We start from the raw sequence: 24230 nt of genomic DNA on the forward strand, positions 1-24230 counted from the left end.
GAAATAGTGACTGAACTTCCATATATAATTTTCTGACTTCCTTGAGGAAGAGTGACCACACAGGCTTTTACAGTCATTTATAACTGCACCCAAGCACTGAAGTTATCTTGAATTTAAGTGACTTCATCTTCAGCATGATAATTAGCAGGACTACATAAAGGCACAGAAAAGAACATTTTCTTTAAAAAAAATTGAGGCCACACTTACTTTCATTCCTACTGCAGTATATATTAGATTGTAATTACTTCATATTGTGTAATTACTGCATTGCATTACTATTAGAAGAGTAGAAAAATATTCCCAGTATGAAAAAACTATGAAACAGCAGATCATTGTGTAGCCTTCAAAACAACAGAAGCAACGATACACCACTTTTCCAAACCAGAGATGATGGAAGACTGGTTTGTAAAATGCCAAAATTATGCGATTTATATTTTTAAAATGAATAATTTCTGACATTTGCATTACATATGGGATTTTTCAAAACCAAGGACCTCTCACCCTTCTTAATCCTCATTTGAAGACAGGAAGTAGCATAGAAGTCAACTCACTTACCCCACAAATGGAAAAGCAAGTTTTAAATCCTTGTCCTGTCTCCTACATTCAAGTCAAGTGTCCTAACCACTCCAGAGTACTTCTCCTAGATGCACAGTTCTTCATTAAGGAAAATTCATTTTGGAAAATGCCTAACAAATTAATAATCTTCCTACAGGTGAAAAATGTTTTACCTACAAATTCATCTTTGGCACTATTCAGCAATACCCGAAGAGTTCAATAAAAGCTATTTTTATATCTCTACCCTCTGTTTCCCATTCTTAGTGAAGTTTTAGATGATATGTGGGCCTCAATTCTCTCACCTCAAAACAATTAGCATTGCCACATTCCAGAGAAAAGCTACAAACTAAAATAGGAAAAAAAAAAAAATCAGGGAAGCTGAGAAAAAGAAGAAAATCTAATATTACCTACACTTAGAGTCGAATTAAGGCAAAGAATTTATCTGAAGTCAACAATGATTCTACACTACACAGAAATGATACGCAGATTTATCAGTATCTTCAATGGAGAAATTAAAGGCAAGTACTTACTCGTCTATTTGACAGACACATGTTTCCACTTCTTTCAGTGCAGCCTGTAATTTGAACAGCAATTTTTGGTAGACATCTTGTGTTTCTAAATCTTCTTCTTTTAAGAGGTACCTCAGACCATGGCCCTCTTGCTGGCCAAGAGACTGCCCTGAAGGGGCAGCCATAGTAGTAATGGTATGTTGGACATAAATCATGGGATTCAGTTTACCTGGGAATAATCCGAAGAAGTTATACCATTATCTTTTTTTCAACATACTAATTGAAATTAGTAAAAACAAAATATCTAACAGACGTTGAAATATTTTCCTGCTGAAAACTTCATGTAATGATTTAATTTTGCTTTTTACTTTGCAGATCAGAAAAAATATTTTGCTATTTAAAGAAAAACTTATTGTGAAATTACAACTAGCCTTTACTATGCTTTAACATAAGCCTAAGTATGTAAAAGACTAAGCCTAAGCATGGATTTTGTAAAGGCTTGTCCTTAATTTTAATATTTGGGACATATACCTAAACCAGTTACCTTTTAAAACTCTATATCAGAAGAATGTTAGTTCTTTCAAGCTCAACTGACTTACCTTGATCACTGTTTTTGTTTTCCTTTTCATGGGAAGAATGTTTCCTGCTGTCTAACTGTACACCAAAAGCACTCCCAAGGGAAGTTGAGGTTTTAGGGTAAGACACTTCCATCACATTGATATGGCAGTTGGTTGGACAGAAATCACTGCTGTGAAGTGGTGAAATCTTTGACTTAGCTTGCTTGAAAGTAGGCCAAGCTCTGTTTTTTAATACTCTTGAAAACTGGAAGTGAGAAACAAAACAAAATTTTGATTAACAGCTTTTGATGTCTCAGCACTTGGCTGACAAAACTTGTGTACCTGACCAGAAAACAAAAGTTTAAAATACTCCAGGCATCCTTGACTTCTGATGCCTTGACTTCATAATTTTCATCTTTCTCTACAAGGGAAAGAAAAAATATTTTTCATTTTATATTGTTGAGGGGTTGAATTTTGAAATAAACAACATTTACAAAAGCAAGTAGCCTTGTAACAACGAGATAGGATTTACTTTCTTTGTAACATAATGAAATATTGTCTTCCTGGGGAGAAAGTCTGAAAATACTCTATGATCCAGTTCTGCACTGCACAGGACATTTATAAACACCTGCTGAAATAGATGTTTTCAATCCAATGTCTTGCAAAAATTTCTGATTTTTTTTTCCTGAAGCTATAATAAAGACAGAATTGGAAGCTATGAATTATAAATTTCATTTTCAGGAAGGATGACGTCTCCCCTAATGGTTTTATTGGCTGGATTATGGGAGGCATTGCCAGCAGGTGGAGGAAGGTGACCCTGCCTCTCTGCTCTGCACTGGTGAGGCCACACCTGGAGTACTGTGTCCAGGTCTGGACTTCCCAGGACAAGAGACAGAGGCATACTGGAGACACTCCAGCAAAAGGCCAAAATGATGGTTATGAGGCTGGAGCATCTTTTCTATAAGGAAAGGCTGAGAGAGCTCAGACTGTTCAGTTTGGAGAAGAGAAGGCTTAGGAGGATCTTATCAATGTATTCAAATATCTGAAGGGAGGGTGCAAAGAGGACAGAGCCAGGATCTTCTCAGTGGTGCCAAGTGACAGAACAAGAGGCAAAGGCCACAAACCAAAACTGTTCGCTGTGAACATGAGGAGACACTTTTTTTCACCATGAGGGTGATAGAGCACTTGCACAGCTTGCCCAGAGAGGCTGTCAATTCTCCTTTCTTGGAGACAATCAAAACCAATCTGACATGGTCCTGGGCAGTCATCGCTAGGTGGCCCTGCTTAGGAAGGGGTACTGGACGAGGTGACCTCCAGAGGTCCCTTCCAACCTCAATGACCCTGTGTTTTTTCTGTGAAGCTGATAAACATTAGAACACAAAAATTGCAGTGACCATATTTTATCACCTCCATAGATCACCTCAGCAATGATGAACACCTCTGTTTTTACAGTCTAATTCTAATAAGAGTTAGTGTTTAGCTACACCTCCTTCGCTAATACACGAAATCTTGTGCACGCTCTTGAACAAGCTTAGAATTATTTGTCCTTTAAGATGAGATGATATCAATCCAAAATGGCTAAGACTGAACTGTACTAAATTTGGACACTTAGAAAGTGCACCCACTTCAGAATCATGAAAGTCATGAGATCAAGCTCTCCCATTGGAAAGGGGAACTGTCAGCCACAAGTAGGATTTTTGTCAAAATGTGCCCTTTCCAGTGCTGTTTGTTGTTAGGGAATATTTTTTTCCAGAAAAGATGTTATCTGTTCCAAGTGCCTGATATTTCGATCACAGTACCTCTCCAGTCAAAATATTGCACAGACCTACATCAGCTATGAAGCATAAATCACGCATAAGAATATTTTCAAAGTTAATTTGCAAAGTTCCTTCCCTAATAAATATCAGTACAAATTCAATCAGTCATGTTTTGACTAACACTTCAGCTGAGAAAAGGTATGTCCTTTCTGAGTAATAACAGGGTTTTGTGCAGGGATTCAGGTTTCTGATTACTTTGGTGTCAGATAACTTCAGCCTGATGAACATTTGACTGATAATTACATTTAAATCGTCATATCAGAACAAGATCTGGAGAGTTGCAAGAAATCCAATTATGGAATTGTTTGAAGGCTGAAGAATGTACAATACTTAAGAAGGGCATTAAGGACATTCAACGATGAAAATGTTCCTGCAAGCAGTACATATTTCACATCTCAATCTCCCACACATCCTGCTCCAGAGAGACCAAATGCCTGGCTACAACTTAATCAGGTCATAAGTCAGGCCCAAAATTCTTTTCGTATATGTGTTGAGAAACATCTGGGACTCATGGCACGGTACTCGAGGTCTATTATGAGCAAAATGTTCTGATAATAATAATAGTAGGAACTGCAGAAATCTACAGGGTTTCTATTTATAGAATTCAAACTTTCACAGTGAAACCAGGAGCAAAGCTGGGCTCAAGTGCTCCAAAAGACGCCTGTAACTATGGTTACCTTTAAATTGCCAAGAAAATTATGTATCTATGCCTGAAATTCATGGCATTACTAATTGTCATTAAAAGCTGTAACTGTGAAACCACTGATTTTTGAGCAGATGAGCTTGAAAGTGCAGTTTGTACCAGCAATATCTGCTTCTAGACAATATAAGGACTATGAAAACTTCCTCAAGGCTGTTTGTTTCATATCCAGCATAACACAATAAAATTTCACTTATTGACTTTTCCTCCTGTAAAGGGACTATACATCATGCTCAAGTTTTTTCACTACAGGAAACATACAAACCACCTCCATATTACTCAAAATATACTATTACTAATGTTAGACCCAATGAGGTTTTTTTAAAAAAAGATATTTTGATTTTTAATAAAAATTTGAAATTTGAATTAATGCAAAAACACTGAGGTTTTTAATTCAGGCAAACAACTGTGAAACTGGATATTTGGTAATGCAGTATCTGGATCCTTTTGATGTCTCCTTTTGTGACTCAATCCCTCTGTTTATTCCACTTCTTGTTAGAGACCACCCTGAAAAGTCCTTGGAAAGCTGCTTTCTGGCCTTCATCCCAGTGAAGCTACAGGTTTTCCTTATGGTTTTCCTTACAGTTTTCCATCCTTTTCCTTTGAAAAACAAGAAAACATTATCTGCTCCTTTCCATGCAACTTTCAGAACTGTGTCAAGCTTTTACATTGAACCTCTTTTTTCTTTTATTCTCTTTTTGTTTTCAATTTCTTGCACATTAACTCTGAGAACAAACCACTTAGAAAACGTCACAACTCAGATTCCCCAACCAAGACAAGAGAGGGCAGAGCCAACTCCATGTAGCAATTCTGGGCCTGCTTCAAACTAGTTCCAAGCTCCCAAGAATTAGGCTGTGTGCAAGAGGAACCAGAAGCCAGGATCAGAAAATAAGTTTACATTAACACATTGTCAAATGCTTAATTCATTTATGCATTGCTTAGCTAAAAAACTATAGAGAAATACACTGACAGCAACTAGAGGTTGTACTCCAGGTTATGTATTCATTCTCATTAATTTAGATCTCAAGTTTATGAAAATCAGCATCTTCTCCTTCTTCTCCACGTTGTAATGTTTTATTAACCCAAGTTAATCTAACAATTTTCAGAGATAGTACTATTAGTTGTCATGTTAGAAAGTCATACCAACTTGAAGGACATAAAAGATGAATAAAAGCACAACAATTTGGTATTCAAAACAAAGATGCATTAGAAGTAAAATCACGAGCCTGTTGTTATTGCTTCATTTTTGGTTAACATCTGCAAATTCACTAGAGTATTGGTTTGAGGCATTAAAAAGAATGCTGGATCTTTTGTTGGAAATATGCAGTTGATTGTATCTACAAATGAGCATGGAAACAAGCGAGCATACTATCTACCCGGTCTCTAAAAAAGGGATAATAAGGAGCATGATTTGAAAACAATTTCTTTCATTACTCAGCTTAGGCATTCATGCCTCAAAATAGCTAAACTTTCAGCCATATTTTTGTCATTGCAATAGACATTTTGAAGAGTTATTCAAACTGTACAACATGCCCCTGTTTCTTCTCTTAAAAGATAAATATTACCAAGCTTTAGACATGCTAGTCATACCTTTTTATAACTAGAGATTCTTCGGTTGATATGCTCCATTTTCTCACTGCAAATGACACTGAATTTACTTTGAAGCTCGGTGGGAATCACTTCATTTAAGGAATTGAGGCTGTTGCAATTCTGCACAAAATGTTCATCACTTTTTGCCAGTGCTTCAAGAATCTAAGATTATAAAAACAAAAGCAGTATATTATGAAATAATATGACTACGATATCCCCTTACTTAACCCCATACTTATCATACCCTATAATTAAAGCTGAAAAGCCTGATAATCAGTTGCCTTTTAACATTACAGGCAATGCTGCATAACAACAATTAATGAAACTTGGGAATCAGACAGGCTTCTTTAAATCTATCCCTTGCATAAGCTATATCCATAATAAGTACTTTTATTTGGCTTTTCATGACTTGTCCGATAATTGATTTACTACTAATTTACTACTAATATAACCACTATGGCTCTGAAATACTTAATCTGCTGTATTTACTTGAACAGTATATACTGTTCAGAGCTGATGAATTCATTGATTTCTTGTACCAAAAATTTTGTCTCACAATTTAAGTGAGACTTGCACACTGAAGAAGCACATGAGAAAACTGAGTGCTATCCTCTTGTCTGTTCTGCATATACAAACAGAGAAAAAGGAACAGAATAAGCTATACTGCCCAGCAAAGACTGAAATCTTTCTATAACGGAAATAGCAGTAGCAAATGATGGTGACTGAAGACTGAAAAAAGGTATGTTGAAGAGATGAGGGTAGTATACAGCCCTTTTTTTTTTTTGGAGTTACATTTCAGACACTGAAATTCACTGTATTATGGAACTGGGGAGATGTCTACAGCTGGTTGGGCTGAACTTTGGATGTGTTTGAAAAACATATCCAAACAAACTTTCTAACAACAGCACCCAAAATCCAGATTAAGGCACCGAAACAAGAAAAGGCTCACATTTTAGAGATACTCAAAGAAGTCTGAACAAACAACACATGCAGTATTAATCCATTAATACAGACTTAGGTCTGTAATACACTTCTTCTACAGTTCATTTGTACACCATTCATCATCACAGATGTGATGACCAATGAGTTTAGAAAAAAATGACAACATACAGAAATTTTTCAGTGCAAAATCTGAAGTTCTTTAACAATTTAAAGATTATAAATGGCTAAATCTGAGAATTTTTTTTCTCAGATCTCCAGCAGAATGAATTAAGGAAAGCCTTTAACTCTTCTGCCACAGTCTTCAAACAGTGTATTAAAACATCTCAGTCACTTGGGTCACACTTTTAAGCTTCCTTTATGTCAGGTTTAACTAATAATACAAATTTAAATAATTCAAGTGGGAGTTTTTGCAACAGCGTATTAAAAGAAGTGCATTCAAAACCAGTAACTGTTGTAGTGCAATTTTGAATACTTCCTCATATTTAGGATTAACTCAAAGATTTGCACAACATAGGAAAGCAGTCTGGGATTATTTCACTCCCTATTACATATGGTGCAGAACAGAGATGTTTAAAAATGCAACGTAACAATAAATACACAGCAAAGAGAGAAAGAAGCATTAGACACCACTGAACGCATAGTGAAGCTTAAGTTTAGAGTATTTAAAAATACACTTGCAGCTATATTTCACAAAACGCCAATACAATACTTCTTGTTTGTGGTAAGGGACCTGATCTTTCTGTAGTCATTTAGACCAGTATCACTTGATATAAACTTCATATTATTCCAGTATAGTCACATAACCTCTCCTTATTGTTTTTTAAATAATTCCTAAATATTTAATTAGCCACCTAAACACTAAGGCTGATGACACTGCATTACTTAAGGCCAGAATCAGTGTGCTGGAAAAACAACTTTACTACTCAAATACAACAATGGAAAAATATTTCCTAAGCAGTTAGGAAACAGTACCTTTAACATTTTATATGCAATTGTAATTACAGCCAAGAACAACTTCCAGGCCAATTACTTGAAGCATTGTCTAGACCAGCTTTAGCAAATCTCATGATGGTGCAAGAAGTTACTTCCCTGCTTGTCAACCTCACCTGCTCCAAAACAAATTAAAGGAAGAGAAATACATGCCCACACCTCAGTCATTTTAGTAACAGATCAGCACCTTAGTTTACACTTCTGATGGGAAGAGAAACAGAAAAAGGATTTTCAGATATCAATATGTTCCTCAAAAGTTTGGGCTTTCCTACTTTTATTAAGTGTACTTTGTTAACAGGCATATATGTATGAAAAGATAAAAACAAACTTAGTGAAAGAGCTGTATTATCTCATTATCTGTCAAACTGACCAGACAATACCAAATATAAATAAAATATTCCACATGCCATTCATAACAATCACACATTTTATCATTTGGAAATATTTAAAAAATAAAAATGCCAATGTAAACTCTAAAGCTGCAAACTGTATTTTTTTCTCCTCTGTGATTTTGCCAATGTGTGCACCTGTACATGAACAGTTTTGTTTTACTTTCAAGCACAGAAAAGACAGATGTTGTGCAACTCCTTTTACTGAAACAAAGTTTGGAAGTTGCACATGCAGTTCTGATGAAATGAAATAACTTGTGTAAACTACAGCCTACCTTCACCAAGTTTTGACATTTCAGTGGATCTTTGACTTTCAAGTTTTATTTGATAATTAAGAGAAACAGAAGGAGGGCAGGAGGAATTGAAGACTTGAAAGTTCTTTAATATTTTTTTTTCAGTTCAAAGGCTTAATTTATAACCACATCATAACTTAGTTTGCTTCCTGTGTGCACAATCATCCTCTAAAATGTCAGAGTATGGATAGGGTGGCCAGTTCTAAGATATTGACTGAAATGCATACAATCCTAAGAATAAACAAAAGACAGATGTTGCTCCATTGGTATTAAGCATGGTAAAAATTAATATATACAAAAACTGCTTCATACCTTTGCAGTCAAGCTGAAAAATCCCTTCGGTTCAATCATTTTTTCTAACACATGGCACTTTATTCCAGCTGTGCTGTCATACTCATAAACCACTCCATACTCCAGATGAACATTGTCAACAGTAAGACTCACATGGTCTTTCTTCCCATCAATTATTGCCATAGTGTTAAATTTGTCAATTACCTCTAGAATACAGAAAATAACACAAATCATTTGAGGAGGGTTGTCCATTAAACAAACTAAGAACGACATTGGCAAACATTCTAGAAACAGGTACGCTTTGATCATTCTGTTTAAAAACATTCATCAAAAACCTCAGCTATCAGCTGAATGATTTAAAAAGCAGATCATCAGTAGGTTTATGGATGCTAATACTAGATAGTTAAAAAGGCACAAACAGACAAGTCACAGTAGTCTCTCTTTAGGAACAGTTATTGAAGGGGACTAATTCAACCTCATTTATAATCCAGAGACAAAAAAAAGCAACAAAAAAAAGGGGGAAACTGAGAACTTCTGAAGAAACTAAAATAATATGACCATGAAAAGCGTCAACAGTCAGAAATGAAACCACAATATCAGCATTCACCCTGAGAACACAAATACAGTTCACATGTTAACTGCCTCTTTAATTACCATGATGCATATGAATGCAGCTTTATCAAAATGTTAATTGCCTGAAAATAAATCTGAAGGATAGCTGATTTGTCATTTCTCATGCAGCAGTGACTAATGCATCTAATCTAGCCTCAAATGATTTGCAGCAGTGAAAAATAAACCAGGTAATTCCTAGGATTATGCATCCTATGAATGAAAATTGAATTGATTTTCCCTTAATTATTCTCAGATGCTTTCTCTCGAAATAGAAAATACAATAATGGTCAGAGAACAGTATGTTGAATTTACATCTTTCAAATACTCATAGAACCAAATCTGCAAGTAAAACACATATTACAGTCTGCTTGCAATTTCCTCTCTGAAAACAAAATCTATATTTTCCTTGCTACCACACACCAGCATTCTGAGCAGCAACAAAATCAAAACCAAGCATCACATACCTTCCACTTTGCTGTCAAAGGCATCTCCTCCATCCTCTCCAGAAGGCTTCGTGTTTGTTTTCTGAAGATCTTCCTGTGCACTTTCAATACTGTTGTAAACCCACTGTATTGAATCTTGCTAAAAAAGAACAGCAAAAAGACAGCTAGAAAAAGCTTTGCAAGTGCAATTGATAGCAACTTATTTCACTGCTCTCAAACATGAAATAGCTACTTTAATTCCCTGATCAGCAGCTGTACTGTCTTCTGAGCTCCTACTTTTAAATAATGTTCTAAAATTTACAGAGAATTTTGGCTTTGTCTAAAACCATCTGAAGCATTTTGTCAACTTATTTCTTATTTCAGAGTATACTGTTATGAGACAGTATGAAATCTGTGAACAGCGTGACATCTATCAGTTTCATGGCTCTGCCAAAATGAAGACATTTTATATCAAACTGCACATTTAAAAATATTTGCAACAAGTGGAAAAAGTAAAGAACCACTTTTGACTTGCTAAATCTGCCATGCACCTATAAATGTGTTGGCAAATATTATGGAATAGCAACCAAAGATACAGTATGTCTAGTTAATCTGTCACTCACGAGTCACTGGTAAGAAGAATGTACACTCCAGCCTTCGTTACTTACATTTGCCTTTACTACAGTTATTTTACTAGATGTTCTTTATTTTTCCCCCAGATTAGCAAAAGCTCCCAAAAAGACAGAATCACAGGCCCCAAAAGTCCAGAATCTAAAGTGAGTGACACATGAGCACAAGAATGGTAGCTTGGTCAAACAGCCTACAAAGAAGCCCCACCTACACCTTCTATCTTGTTCTACCCCCACACCCATCACACCCTTGTGGCAGGGCCTTTTAAGTACAGCACCTCCAGACTACTCTTCTCTTCCCTTTGCACTTCAAAAAAAGGTTTGACCATCAGTCAATCACTCCCTCTCCAACAGCTACAGCAGAATACACGACACAATTCTGACTAATCTGAATTCATTGACTTTAAAAAGAAGTTTGAGGAAAGAAAGTTAAGCAAAAGTTCAAACTGAATGTTACGATTTTCATGCAAGTACATCCAGTTATGCTTTGTTACTATACAATATTCAGCTGCTATCTCTATCCTATTAACTGCAGGTGACTACATTTTTGTATTACTATTTTTATTTAATTATTATTATTACTATTTAAGGTATTATTTGTTAGGTTTCCTAGATTCATCTATGCCTTACTTTTCACTTGGTGGCACTGAACTACTTTAATAAGGAAGCTTAACTTTCAGAGCTCTCTTGGTTGTCAGAAGACACCTGTGCATAAGTTGCTAGACAGAAGCACTTCTGAAATGTACACTTCTTTTTGGGTACACCTGAAAGCTTGCTGCTCATTTAGGGAGTCTTGCAAGTTTCTTTGGCAGCCTTAAGACTGCCATGCCAATCTCTAAGATGAAATTTACATTAGGTCTAAGGGTTTCTTCATTATTTGAACTTAATTTGGCCTAATGTAAGGCCTAACTGCTTAAAACAGAAGTTCCTCTTTCAAAAGTTAACATGAGATATAATGCAATACCATTTGGAGCAATATTTTCCAAAAGCATTACAGAGGCTTCAACTAAGCATAAATCTGTCACATCATGATTAGTATCAGTGAAAAGAAATCCTAATTCCAAGAAGTAAAATCTGGTTTCAATTTCCTTTATCCAGACAAGACAGAAAGAATATAAACATCTTCCAAGATAATTTAACACTGTAAGGATCTGAAATAAAATGTCACACTCCAGGCAAGCAAGGAGAATCCTTACCCTGAGAAGTGGAATATACAGGAAACAGAAAAATATCCCCTTTCAATTATGCAATTGCCAACCACATGAGAGACTGCAATATTCATGTTAATTAAATGATTGGCTAACACACTGTACTTACAAAATAGCAGAAATCCATAGTCAACTTCCAAATAATTAAACCCCCACATTTCTGAATAGGAAATGAAATTTTAGTTATCTTGTCACCAGTGGGAATACTGCCATTTATTTCAGGCTAGACAGTTCTTCCATAGCATTTGATAGCACTACATCCTAAATGCATTTTTTTCTTGTCAGTCTGGGGGATTTTAGTTATTTGTGATTTGCTGAAATGATCAGCTACTTTTTAAGATTGAAATAAAATCTGTATAGAAAAGTAGTTATGCACTCCAACCTATTACACAAGTGGATAAAAAAAAAAAAAAAAAACAGAGTAATTTTGCATGTCAAGGCCATTTATCCTCTTTGGACATCACTGTTTTCCTACTAGTGCACAAAGCCCCCTCTCTTCAAAAGAACGTTTCTTCCTTTAAAGAGTAGGTAAGCTTGATCCTGATACGCTCTGTGGCAACTTCAATTCTGTATTTGAGTTTAAACACATAGAGCCAAACATTTTTATAAAGACGGTATTTGCATGACACAGTTCTAACTAACTCTTACTTACAATTCTCATCTTGTATCTATGCAGTAGGTGTAGGAGAAGATTTCACTCTTGATTTTAATTGGATTTTTCTTCTCCATTAATATGTACTGGAAGAGTTTCTGAAGTTAATTAATGATAGTGGTTCACAGTTCATTAAAAATTTGCAGGGACTTGGAAAATCTACATTATAGAATCCAGCTGGCTTGGAGGTTTTTTTCCCTTAAATTTGTGTTTTGGAAGCCTGAGATTTTCATCTAAACTAATGTGAAAAAGATAACAAAAATTGCATGCTTGTAATAAAAAAAGGTAATTGAATCCTTGAATGTATGTTTATTCCCAATACTGGAATGCAATGAGAACATAAAGACTTTTACAAATGGAATTTAAGCACTCTGCTCTCTATGTGTTGAAGTGTTGCAAAATTTTGGAAGATCAGCTTTTTGCATTGCATCCTCCAGTGAGCTGTGTAAATCCTTCTTCATCATGATGAGAAAATACCTCGTAATGCTTTCTGCACAGAACTGCAGAAACACTTCAAATAATCCTTGAAAAATACCATATGAAAGAAAGAAACTTAGATTTACTTCAGTGCAGAAATTAAAGAGGCCTTGAATGTCAGCAATGTATTGAGCAATCTTCAGCCTTTATAATTAACTAGTTTCTGTTCACTTTTATTCACCACTCCTTTCCACTCATCCCAGTCAAACGCAACAGATTATGTAGAACGAGACACACATCATACAATTCACTTTGCCTTCCAAAAAAATTCAGTTGAAAATGTGTAAGGGTTCAAAGTGAGATGTACCTGCATTGGCCGCCTGTACTTCCTGCACGCCGTGACATGAGCAATAACACTTGCATGAGTCTCTTTGCTGACATTAATTCCGTTCACTTTGATTATGCATTGGCCAGGGTGGAGACCTGCCACAGCCGCCACTGTTCCTGTTAAGAGAACCCATGTAGTTAAACAGACTTCTTTTCCTAAACATCTCCTTTAAAGATTACAGTCCAAAAGCCTCATATTTTAAGCAGAATCTGTTTGCTCTTGCATACTCCCCTTGATGACAGGGTGCTTCTACAGTCAGCTGGACTTCAAGAAAAAGAAGTTCCATAGCAGATGATTTCATAAAGAGACAAAATCATTTTCTAAACACTGTTTTATAACAAAAATGTCGATTAGAAATATTAAAATGTGTGGAGAATTTGTCTTTAAAGGATTTTAAAAGGATGAAAAGGCTTTAGCTTGAAACTCACTAATTACAACTTAGACCAATTTTATTCTGAATTATTTCATATGTTCCAAGCTTATGACCTTCTTGACTACTTCAGGTGTCTCTAAGTTACATAAAAACCAGAAGCTTTCTGACAATTCATAAAGAATTATCAGAGCACACTACAGTTTCTTGTTAAACATTAAGTGAAATATCAAAATTCAAAGACATTTCCAAGACTCTTGCTCTTATTTTAATCTTTTTCTCAACTCAGTTATCACAAAGTGCCTTGCAGTTTTAACCAAAATACTCAAAGATAAGCAAGTAGGAGACCTGAAATTTAATATCTGGGGGGGAGGGGTGAAGCTGGTCTGCAAAATAACACATTCTTCTTTGAGTAACATAAAATATATGGTTTGATGATTTATGTTCACAATGGAATAACTACCTTGGGAAAATCTTCTATCCATCAAATAGGTGCTACAAAAATAGCAGCTGTCTCCAAGTCTTTTCAGTATGACTCAAACCCCCTCCTGAAAAACAGCCTGCTGGACTATGACCTTAGTTACAGCTACCTGAATGCTCGCCTCCTTACATCTCTCTTGATACTGCCACAAACGTGCCATGGAAGCCGAAATCTATTGCCTAGAGACTGCAAGGCTGAGGTGCACAAGCGAGCTATAAAAGAAAAGGCTAGACTGAATTTGCAGGGCTGAAAAATAGAAAAGCTACATCATGACTTGTCAGCTGAGCATATTTGACAAGGAAATAACAAAGAATATACCCAGATTTCCTCCATTTCAGGTATTATCAGGTTAGATGAAAACTGTATTTTAAACGAACATCAAAGAAAATCTGTGGAAGTGACACTGTTACGAGCTATTACAATTTAAAAAAAGGGGGGGAGTGGAATATAAAATTAAACATTTAAATGGGCTTCATTAAATAGCTCTCCTCTCCAAAAAAAAAAATAAAAATCTCTCTTCAAAATACCCAAGGTCCCAATTCCGCTAAGTATTTAAGCATATGTTTAAAATCTTTCAGGTTTAGCAAACCACACAAGCAAGCACTTACACACTATTGAGGCTAATTGTAATAAAGTATGTGATTAACGAATAAGGATAGGTAGTTGAATTGAGATCCAGGTGCAGAAATAATTATCACATCAGTTCAACAGTCTGTAGTTTATTAGACTTTCTCTTGAAAATCTAATTTCAAGAGAAATAAAAAAAAAATCATTGAGCTCTGCTCAAATCTGGTGGCTTTGTAGATCAGTTCACTTTAAATTCCTCAGTTACAAAGGGACGAGTGAAAGGAAGGACACAGCTGCCCCACAGTAACTGAAAAAACAGTGTTAGCTGGCTCTACCATTAAAATCAAGCAATGGCAACAAAGAAATCTGGAACAACTTTTATCACCAGTGCACCAATCAACAATATACTGAGTTAGGCATGGTAAGCACTTGAAAATCACATCATAAAATGGACAAAACGGTATTTAGAGGAATCATTTGCAATTACTAATGCAAATTAGGTCATTAGCACCCTTGAGAAGATTTGTGGAAAGTGTATTTTCTGTAAAATGCTTTCAGAGCATTGTAGAACCACATGGCCACACAACAAATTAACTTAGGAAGTGAGTGATTCCCAACACCCATTTGCTGGAGAATGTGATTTTACATCCATCAGCTATTCCTCAGTCTGTAAAGAATGCACACCTTAACTTTACTACATCGATATAAATACATAACAAAACAAACAAACAAACAAAAAGACAGAAAATCTAACCAAAACTTACAAAGTATAAGAATACAAAATAATCTTATTTGGTTTTTTACTGTTTTTTACTTTGTGGGGGTGGAAATCTAAGCTGAATCACTGGACCTAACCTTGATTTAGCTCAACCAGGTCATTTAGATATTAAATGTACATTTACCACTACCATTAACAGCTCTTATGGCTTACCTCTCCCAACAGCATGGACAACTGATGGGCCAAATCCCCGGATTTGGAATCCAAGTCCATCTGCAGAATCAGGAATCTTCACTGTCCTATACAAGTAAAGATTCAATATGAATGTAGAAAAAAAGCAGCATTTTGTTTTTCAAGATCAAAGTGGACAACAATAAGTAGGTTACAAAGTGTAAGACTCCACACTTGCATTCATTTCACAGGTTCAGATTCAGCACCATTCATATTCCAGATCTCTTGCAGCAGTGACATCAGAAATAAGAGCAAGCCGAGATACCAAAACCAAAGGAATGCAATGCTCTTTTGCAGGGATATGCAATATGCCAAGTATGACTGAAGCACCACCACAGCTTTAAAATTCCTCCCGAAGAGACTACATTTTGGATAAATTGCCACAGCACAGCAACACTGAAAGCCCTAGGAAGGCAAGCATTCTCTCAGCCAAGAGGACAGAGCCTGAGGACAACAGATCATGGCATGTTCTGTCAGATGAGCTGCTGAAGACTTTGGAGACTAGATCCGTATTACAGTTTGTTAACATCTAACTGTCTATTTGGTGAGTTTTACTGAAAAACTATTTTGTTGCAGTTTTTTGAGCAGCTATGCAAAGCAGGGAGTTTCGTAGAGCAAGAAACACCTACTACTGTTGATATAACTTGCAAGCAAATTGTGTAACAAACTTGCCTGGTCTAAGTTCAATTGTAATAAATCTACCAAGAAGCACAACTAACAAAAACACAGTTCTGAGAATCAAAATTCACATCTAGTCCTTAAAATGAAACTCTGATCTTACCCAAAGTAAGCTACCATATCCACATGATATCTGCCCAGGTTCCAGGGAAAGCAATGCAGCTGCATTAGTCCTTACCAGAGCTAGTTAGGTCATGCATAACACTGCACTGATTTAAGTCTGCAGCCTTTACTTCCAGAGCCAGGTCCATTACTATTTCAGGGGTCTTTTTTTCCTGAGGTTCATTTGCTTTTGCAAAAGCAGACAAATTCAACCTGATGCTGAAAAGTGATTTTTAAAGTACATTTGGACTGTCATGAATTTGATCAATAGGTAGTTTTGAACAATGTCATTGCATCCTTTCCTGTACTTCCATTTTTTTTTTCTAGTATACATTACGTTTAGCATTTGGAGAAGATTATCAGCAGACTTAAGATTCAAAACCCACTAAAGCTATATTTTTTTTTTAATATTAGAATATTCTTGATATTAATGAATTTCCATTTGAAATGTTTTCATAAGTATAGCATCATTTAGTATACTCATGTATTAACTGAATTTGATATAATCTACATGGTTTCATTCTGAAAATGCTTTGTGAACATACTAATGTGCTATGAAAGACCATCACTGGCAGTTCAGGCTAATTAGGAGAGCATTGTCTCTTCTGCCAACACTGTTGTGCTCCCAGCATGTCCTGACAAAGAACAGCCAGCAAACAAATTCTTCAACTCCTCTGAACTACTCATTCAGAGTAGTTTTCAGGGAAGTTTGAAATTCACGCGCGTTTTCACCGGAAATTTCTGTAAGAACTATGATCTGCGTTAAAGAAAGGCCAAGATATGCCTTTTATGCTTGATAAAACATCATCTATTGGTTTGGGGGATTGTTTTGTTGTGGGTTTTTGTTTGTTTGGGGGTTTGTTTTCTTTTGGCATACAATTCCAAATTATCACCTTTATGCCATATTTATTTATTTGCTCTTTTCCCCTTTCTGGGTGCCATTGTATTTCTCAGACGCCTTTGCTTATAATTAGGAGAAGTAGAGCTCCATTCTACTGCTGAACCAGAACCATTTCCAAGGCACTCTCTGTCCTACCCAGTAACAGAAGATGCTTCCTCCTTACCCTACTCTTCACCACTATGTCTTCTCTTTCTTCAGTATGTATAAACTAGTAACGACTGCATTAACTTAATTAACAGACCGATGCTCATTTATATACTGACTGAAACAGCCATTAGATCTTATTTTGTATTTATGTAATAAAAATTGCATTCAGGTAGGAACAGTCAAAACTGTGCACAGAAATGCTTCTGTTACAGAAAGAGGGAGAGCTGTTTACTTGCTCCTGCTGTTTACACAAGGAGCACACACACTAAAGAGTCCCTTCAGGTCACAGAGTCCAAATTCTGCCAAAACAGCAACTAATTCCCAGACAGAGGGACTGGTTCAATAAACACGGTAAGAGATAAGTGATCAAAACGGTCCATTTTAAACTTCATTTACACTCATGGTTCCTACATGTACTGGAAGTGGCAGAGCAGATGGTGTAAAGCACTTGTGTTTCACTTTTGCTTAGTGACAAATGTAATACAACAAAATCAAAGCAGATCAAATCGCTCAACTTTATGAAGTCAGATTAGATACAGCATTTAAAATAACTTTACAGCAGTGCTGTCTAAAGTTCCATTGGTCTTTTAAAATTCACTTTGACTGCACTTCATTAAAATTCCACCAATGGAATGACAACTTACTCCCGTGGTTTAGTGCTCACAAGAACCCGCAGGGGCTTTCTGCTGTTTAAACATGCTTTCAGGAAGCAATCCACTTCACTGAAGGGTCTCAGAAAAACCAGGTCACCATTAATGGCAAAGATTTTTTTCCCAACTTCCAAGCCTGCCATCTAGAAAAAAATAACAGTTGAGTGTATATTTGCCTATTATAAACCACTAACATTATGTTTACTTCTGCTGGCATGCAACCCCAATGACATGCACATTTCCTTTACATTCTTTATGCCTGCCTCGCATACCATGCACAAAAGACTTAACACCACAAAATGCTTCTAGAACTTGTTAAATTGACATGAAGGGTACAGTGCCCATTCATTCTGAAAAGACCTAACTACAAGACCTAGTCTTAATCAAGATTTTATGAGAGTATTCTGATATCAGATAATATTTGTAATAATTAACACAACAGCTTTCCTTGAGCCAGTTTATTTCTTTTATGACAATACCCAATTTGTCCACCCATCATTCTCCAAGGGCACTAAAGCTTCTTTACATAAGGAAAGACCTGATTAATATTTTTGTAATGTGAATAATTTATTAAGGTCCAAAACAAAACAATATCCTTAACTATTTCATAGCCTTTGAGCCAAAGGTATGGCATGCCAATGTTTTTAAACTCTGGTCTAACAAGAAAGGAACCATAACCAGTTTGATAGCAGTAGACCGAGCGGCTTAGGGCACAGTCTAAGTCTTAGCACCATCTGAGATCATGGCAGAACCTGACTGCTAGAAATAACCCTGGATATACCTCTGCAGCTCTATTACATTATTGATTTGCTGTATCTATTTTTATCATAAATTTCTATTCCACCATGAGATTTAGAAAGGCTTCAAATATAGGGCTACATTTTTTCTCTCATGGAAAAAACTTATTCTTTATCTTTACACATATAGAGACTTCCATACAGTCCAGCAGAGTATAAATTCACTCAGAGAGCATCTAAAGCAATAGTAACAAACAGAAAGGCTGTAATTTATTCATTCAGATTCTTAAATCCAAGACTTTATCTGAAGTTTTATACATCCTTTATTATGAAATATAACAATTACAACTCACAGAATAGCTGAGTACTCATTTCATATTTTAGTAAAAATGTGTATTCCACTCATGATTAATGTCATCACTGGAATATTACAAAATGTATAAAAAGAAACTTTCGTATCACTACTCAATATGACAATTTACCTGAGCAGAACATAAGCATTGATAATGGTCAGATCAGTATTTGATACACTCACCAAAAAACACAAGGAAAAAAAGAGAAAAATATTCACAATCACAGATTTCTGGGAAAGTCATCCTTGTTACATTCTACTACTACAGATTTTCCTAACGGACACAGAAAACATACACCTGTGATAAAATGGGGAAGATAATTTATAAAACTTGATACCTCAGCATTTGATCCTTTCTCCACCACCTTAATAATTGGCACCTTATTTTTATCTTCTAAACCAAAACCATAAGTGCCTTCATTAGATTTAATCTGAAAAATAAAATTGTTCAATATACTGCTCAGAAAGTCATTAAGAAGAGCTAAAGTCTATCCCCATTAAATAACAATACACAGTGCTGATTTACTGTCAGTACAATCAGTATTTTTACCCATCAAAGCACATAATCATTGGGTTTCACTCACCAGTAATGACTTGGCTATGACATTTTCCACTACTTTCAGATCATGTTTCATGAGTCTGTGCTTCATATTTGACCCTTCCATTTCTTCATCCGCATAAAAACGGAACAGCAGTGGTTCATCTTTAAATTCACTTTTCTCTAATACTGTGTGATACAAAACCACACATATGAATCCTTTTTTCCTTTTGAATATCATGTCTTTTATGAACCATAAACTACTGAACATTCATACACACATTTATAGCTAACAAAATATTTTGGTGTCTCAATCTAGCAAAATCTAATTTTTAGCATAAACAACAATGCTTATTTGGATCCTTTACAGATAGGTATCACACATGCTTGTTTTCAACTACATCATCTGGATTCCATCAAGCAAAGAAAGACACATCAGCCTGAACTGGTTTTACTGAAAATACCAAGCACAAGTTTTTTTTCCTAGAAAGGATTTAAAATAACAATTTTTTTTTAAGTTCTCCTACTTTCCGCTCACCACCAAGTTCTGGCACTCTCCAGGTGGTGATGCATGACAGGTTTGATATTAGAAATGGGTTTTGTGGGGATGTGGAAGCAACTAGAACAGTACAGGAATGCAGTTTGCATGTTTAAAATCAAAGGAAAAAGAATGAACAGTACCAGAGAGGAAGTTAATTCTCCCTTCTTCTCTAAACAATCTGATGAAAAACATAATTTCTTTCTCTTTTCATTTCAGTAAATGATTTAGTGCTTCAAACCTTTCACTGAAATCTTCCCTCTGATGGTATTAAACATGACCTTTTTCACCTCATTTTGGTACTGTACATATCTCTGCTCTTCTCTCTCTTCTTTGTTCGATGCTGTCCTTATGATTGTCTCATTTTTCTATAGTCTGCTTTCTCCTGTTGTCACCCTTTCACCTTTTTTAAAAGTCATACTCCTCCATACTTTATTCATTCCCCGCAAAATGTCTCCTTTCTTTCCTACATATTTCCTAATTTTTTATTGTCTCATCTGCACAAACATGTATTACCTGCGTCAGAAATTTCTTTCAAAATTGCTAATAAAATGGCTACTTCAGCGGATAAATTCCTCAGTACATGCTACAACACTGAATATAACTTGCAGAACATAAAATGCCTATCTTTTTTTCTTGAAGACTATTGTAGGTCTCTTCAGTGATATAATGAAACAACTTTCTATCCCTTCTGTAATATCTTTATTAGCCCCTGCCTTTCCTTCCGACTATGTAGATATCATTAAACAAAAGGTAAGCATAGCTTGTACAGACAGTATTTACTTACCATGGTGCATAAACCCATTATCACAAAGAGCAACACCAAGTATCATAGCTTCCTCCCTCGTCCGGCAATCCCCCTGTTAAACCATAGCATATTTTTATTTACATATTTTAATAAGGCAGCGACATGGATTCTATCCACAGCTGAGTAACCTCAAAGGGCTGGCAAAGGTTGTAGATGCCTACCCACACCACCATACATACATTTACAGAATGCACATAGAATGGTAGACTTATTGAAATATAGGCTAGTTTGGGTTGGAAGGGACCTCTATGTGGTATACCTCTTTATAGTCACAAATAAATATGTAAAAATTTTAGTAACACTGCATTCTCCATAAAAAATGAACATAATAGAGTCTAAAACTGTTGAGGTTTGGCTTTTATTTATAAAACTGGTGCATGTTTACTAAGTGAACAGAATACCCTGTTCTTGTTCCTAGCTTGCTTAAAATATAACAGAACTGATGACAGCAAATTGGTATTGACTTTTATCCATCTAGTTAGTAATTCAGAGTTTTTCAGAGCCTATCCACTTCATTTTAAGCCATGAACAATGTTACATGCTGAATCACAAAGCTAAGTCTTATTAAAACATTTAAAGTTCAACTACAAACAAAGAAGATAAGTACAAAAGGGATGAACAGCATGGCTGCTGACAGCTGATTTCTGTTACTTTACTAATTTAAGAGGATTACACTTACACATGCTGTTCTAATAACCTTTACACAAAGTGTTTATATGTTATCCTGCTTAATATATCCCTCCTTTTCAAATTTGAATATAAATGCAAAATGTACATAAATTCAAAAGCGTATACTTGCCTGTGCAATCAACCAGTCTATGAGTTTGTTAGCCATGACCACAGATTTGTAGGTTCTCAAGTGATAATCTTTATCCCTGTTGAAAATAAAGCAACTTAAAAAAAATGCAAAGAAAAGCTCAAAAGAGCCTAAGAGAAAAAAACTTTCTATTTTACAAACAAGTCAGTGCAAGCATGAATTCAGTGTTTTGTAATGGCTCAGAAGTTGCCTCCAGTGAAAAAGCAAGCCAAACCTTTCTGGGTACATAGAAAGGAGGAGGCTGACCATATCTACTTGGGCGATAATCACTGCAGTACAAAAGCAGTTGTTTTGTCACAGCTAGGATTCTCCAAATGAAATATGGGAGTGCCAGTAAAGGAGTATATTAATACACACAGTATGCATATAAACACATCCATCCGGACTTAGAAGGCTCTAAAAGTCTGCAAAAAAAAAGTCATATTGAATGAGCTTGCAGTAATTGAATGATTCAGTTATGGTTTTTGTCTTGATAGCCCTTCAGTCTTGTTTGATTACTCCCAAGAGATTAATCTAGAAAGGATGGATTAGATTCCTACATGCAAACACAGTATCTTTCAGATTATATACTACTTCTGAATGACTCTCTAGGAATCTCCCAATTGGACTCACCTAATTACTGGGGTAAACAGACTGTGAAGGCGACAGTACAGTCGTACACCCTGTTAAAGAGAAAGATGAGGCAAATTAACCACGTGTTCACACCACAGATAACCTAAGAGGAATGGGTACACTAAGGAAGTGATAGAAAAAAATGTCTGTTCAAATTTCTACATATTTTCATGAGCCAAAACGTAATATTTCCAGATAATAATATCGATGAATAAATTATGAGAAAGAAAACATTTCCAAACTAACGTAAGCTTCACTGAGACACATGCAAAAATGACTAACTTTAAGGTAGCATTAAAAAATTCTGAAGGTCTAGTACTTCAAAGGAAAAGTACACAAAACCTAAAAGATAAAGCAATGTTTCAATGCATTAAGGTTTTTCCCATCACTGACTGCTATCCTACACAGAAAGTAAGTAATTAAAGTAAAAAAAAAACCTGCATTTGATTATGTGCATCAATATTCTACTTACAAATAGAAATTATAACTAACCAATAAACTTTAAAAAAAAAGCCAAAAAACTCAAAAAATTGGAAGCATTTTCAATTAAAGGCAAAAAAATACGACACTTGGAGGAGTTTAAGAAACTTCCATCAGAAAATGTTACTTTTTGAAAAAATCATATTAGTATTCCTTAGCAGACTATCACAAAACAACTGCTTATAACATGCAAGAAGATCCATGTATAATAATTAGAAGTTGTGTCAAATTAGATTCCAGCCTACTTTGCTGTGAGTGGTAGTTCAGTATTGAAGGTTTTTCTACTTACACCTTACATTAACAAATGCCAATAGAAAAGTGAATGACATTGCAATGTAATACTCAAATGCTGACATTTTCTACTGCCTCAAAATCATGAAAAGTTAATGAGTTTAAAGGCAACTTTGTTCAATCACTTTGTTATGCTCAGTAGTGTAGGTGGATAGCACTACCTATCTACGTTTAAACATCTACGTGACTGCAGATTTACGGCCTTGTTAAGGTACTAATAAAAGACACTCAGATTTGGCAGAAAATTAAAAATTATTTTCTCCTTATAACTTCACGCCTATTAAAATGGACTGAAAAAGACAACAGATTGAAACGCTAGCTTCAGAATTACCCAGAATCACAGGCAATACGTTCTGCACACGTAATCATTAAATAACAAAAAAAAAAAAAAATAAATAAAAAAAAATAACTAAAGCTCAACAAACTTTAATTTTGTATTTAAACTGTATAAGAAGCCAAAATCTTTCCTTACAAATGGAAAATTGAAATTAATTTATCCTAACATAATAGTCTATATTATTTTTTAAGCAGAACCTCAATTTCACATGTATTCTTCCCAATAACAGCAATTATTCTATTCTGTACCTTAGAGATCACATCCTGCATCTCATTTCTGGGGTAGTATGTTCCATCATCATATCGGAATCTATACAGCATGTGTTCGGGTTTGAATTGGTGCTTATCTGTAACTAAATTAAAAAAAAAAAAAAAGTCATGCAGTGTTAAGGGACCTCCTGAAGAAATGAACAAAAGAGAAGAGGGCCAGCATCATTTCCTCTAATAACAGCCCCATTACACAGCAATAGGTAGGTTTCAGATGGGAAGGGCAGGAAGCCCAATTAGATCATCAGCCTGAAGTTCCTTTAAGTCACTCATGACAATATTTTTCACAATGTTCAAGTAATCTAGAAGAAATCAAACGATTTCAAGTCACGGGGCAAAACAAAGAAAAGCATACAGGGAGGGAACAGCCTGTAAAATTAGGCATTCAAATCTGTTCTAGCTTTCAGCATTTTTTTCAAAGCTAATTGACCAAATAGCTAAAAAAAAACAACAATGCTTCTTTTGCAGCTATTCACACTATTGTTTCACATTATTCTCTGTTCTAATTCTTGCAAAGGTCAATCTCAGATGAATCAACAACGATATGAGCCCTCTACAACACATCTCCAGTCTTGCACTGAGGAGGAAAGGGAAAGGAAACATCTTCCTCTATACATAGTCAGCTGAAGGTCTTCAGTGCAAGAGACT

General features: G+C 35.5%; 1 protein-coding gene across 1 annotated transcript in view; it reads right to left on the bottom strand.

Annotated features, from left to right (window-relative positions):
• PREX2 (phosphatidylinositol-3,4,5-trisphosphate dependent Rac exchange factor 2) overlaps positions 1-24230 on the bottom strand; it is a 177121-nt gene that overhangs the window by 69282 nt on the left and 83609 nt on the right. Inside the window, exons 13-26 of the mRNA XM_054057421.1 lie at positions 23565-23668; positions 22209-22258; positions 21579-21654; positions 20759-20831; positions 19480-19622; positions 19234-19326; positions 17801-17949; positions 15311-15396; positions 12941-13077; positions 9710-9827; positions 8655-8839; positions 5729-5890; positions 1664-1886; positions 1086-1293 (exon numbers count right to left, since the gene is read on the bottom strand). Of these exons, the coding sequence (XP_053913396.1) occupies positions 1086-1293; positions 1664-1886; positions 5729-5890; positions 8655-8839; positions 9710-9827; positions 12941-13077; positions 15311-15396; positions 17801-17949; positions 19234-19326; positions 19480-19622; positions 20759-20831; positions 21579-21654; positions 22209-22258; positions 23565-23668 (1807 nt within the window). The remainder of the gene's footprint in view (positions 1-1085; positions 1294-1663; positions 1887-5728; positions 5891-8654; positions 8840-9709; positions 9828-12940; positions 13078-15310; positions 15397-17800; positions 17950-19233; positions 19327-19479; positions 19623-20758; positions 20832-21578; positions 21655-22208; positions 22259-23564; positions 23669-24230) is intronic.

The sequence above is a fragment of the Cuculus canorus genome, chromosome 2 (genome assembly GCF_017976375.1).
Source record: "Cuculus canorus isolate bCucCan1 chromosome 2, bCucCan1.pri, whole genome shotgun sequence".
Classification (NCBI taxonomy): Eukaryota; Metazoa; Chordata; class Aves; order Cuculiformes; family Cuculidae; genus Cuculus; species Cuculus canorus.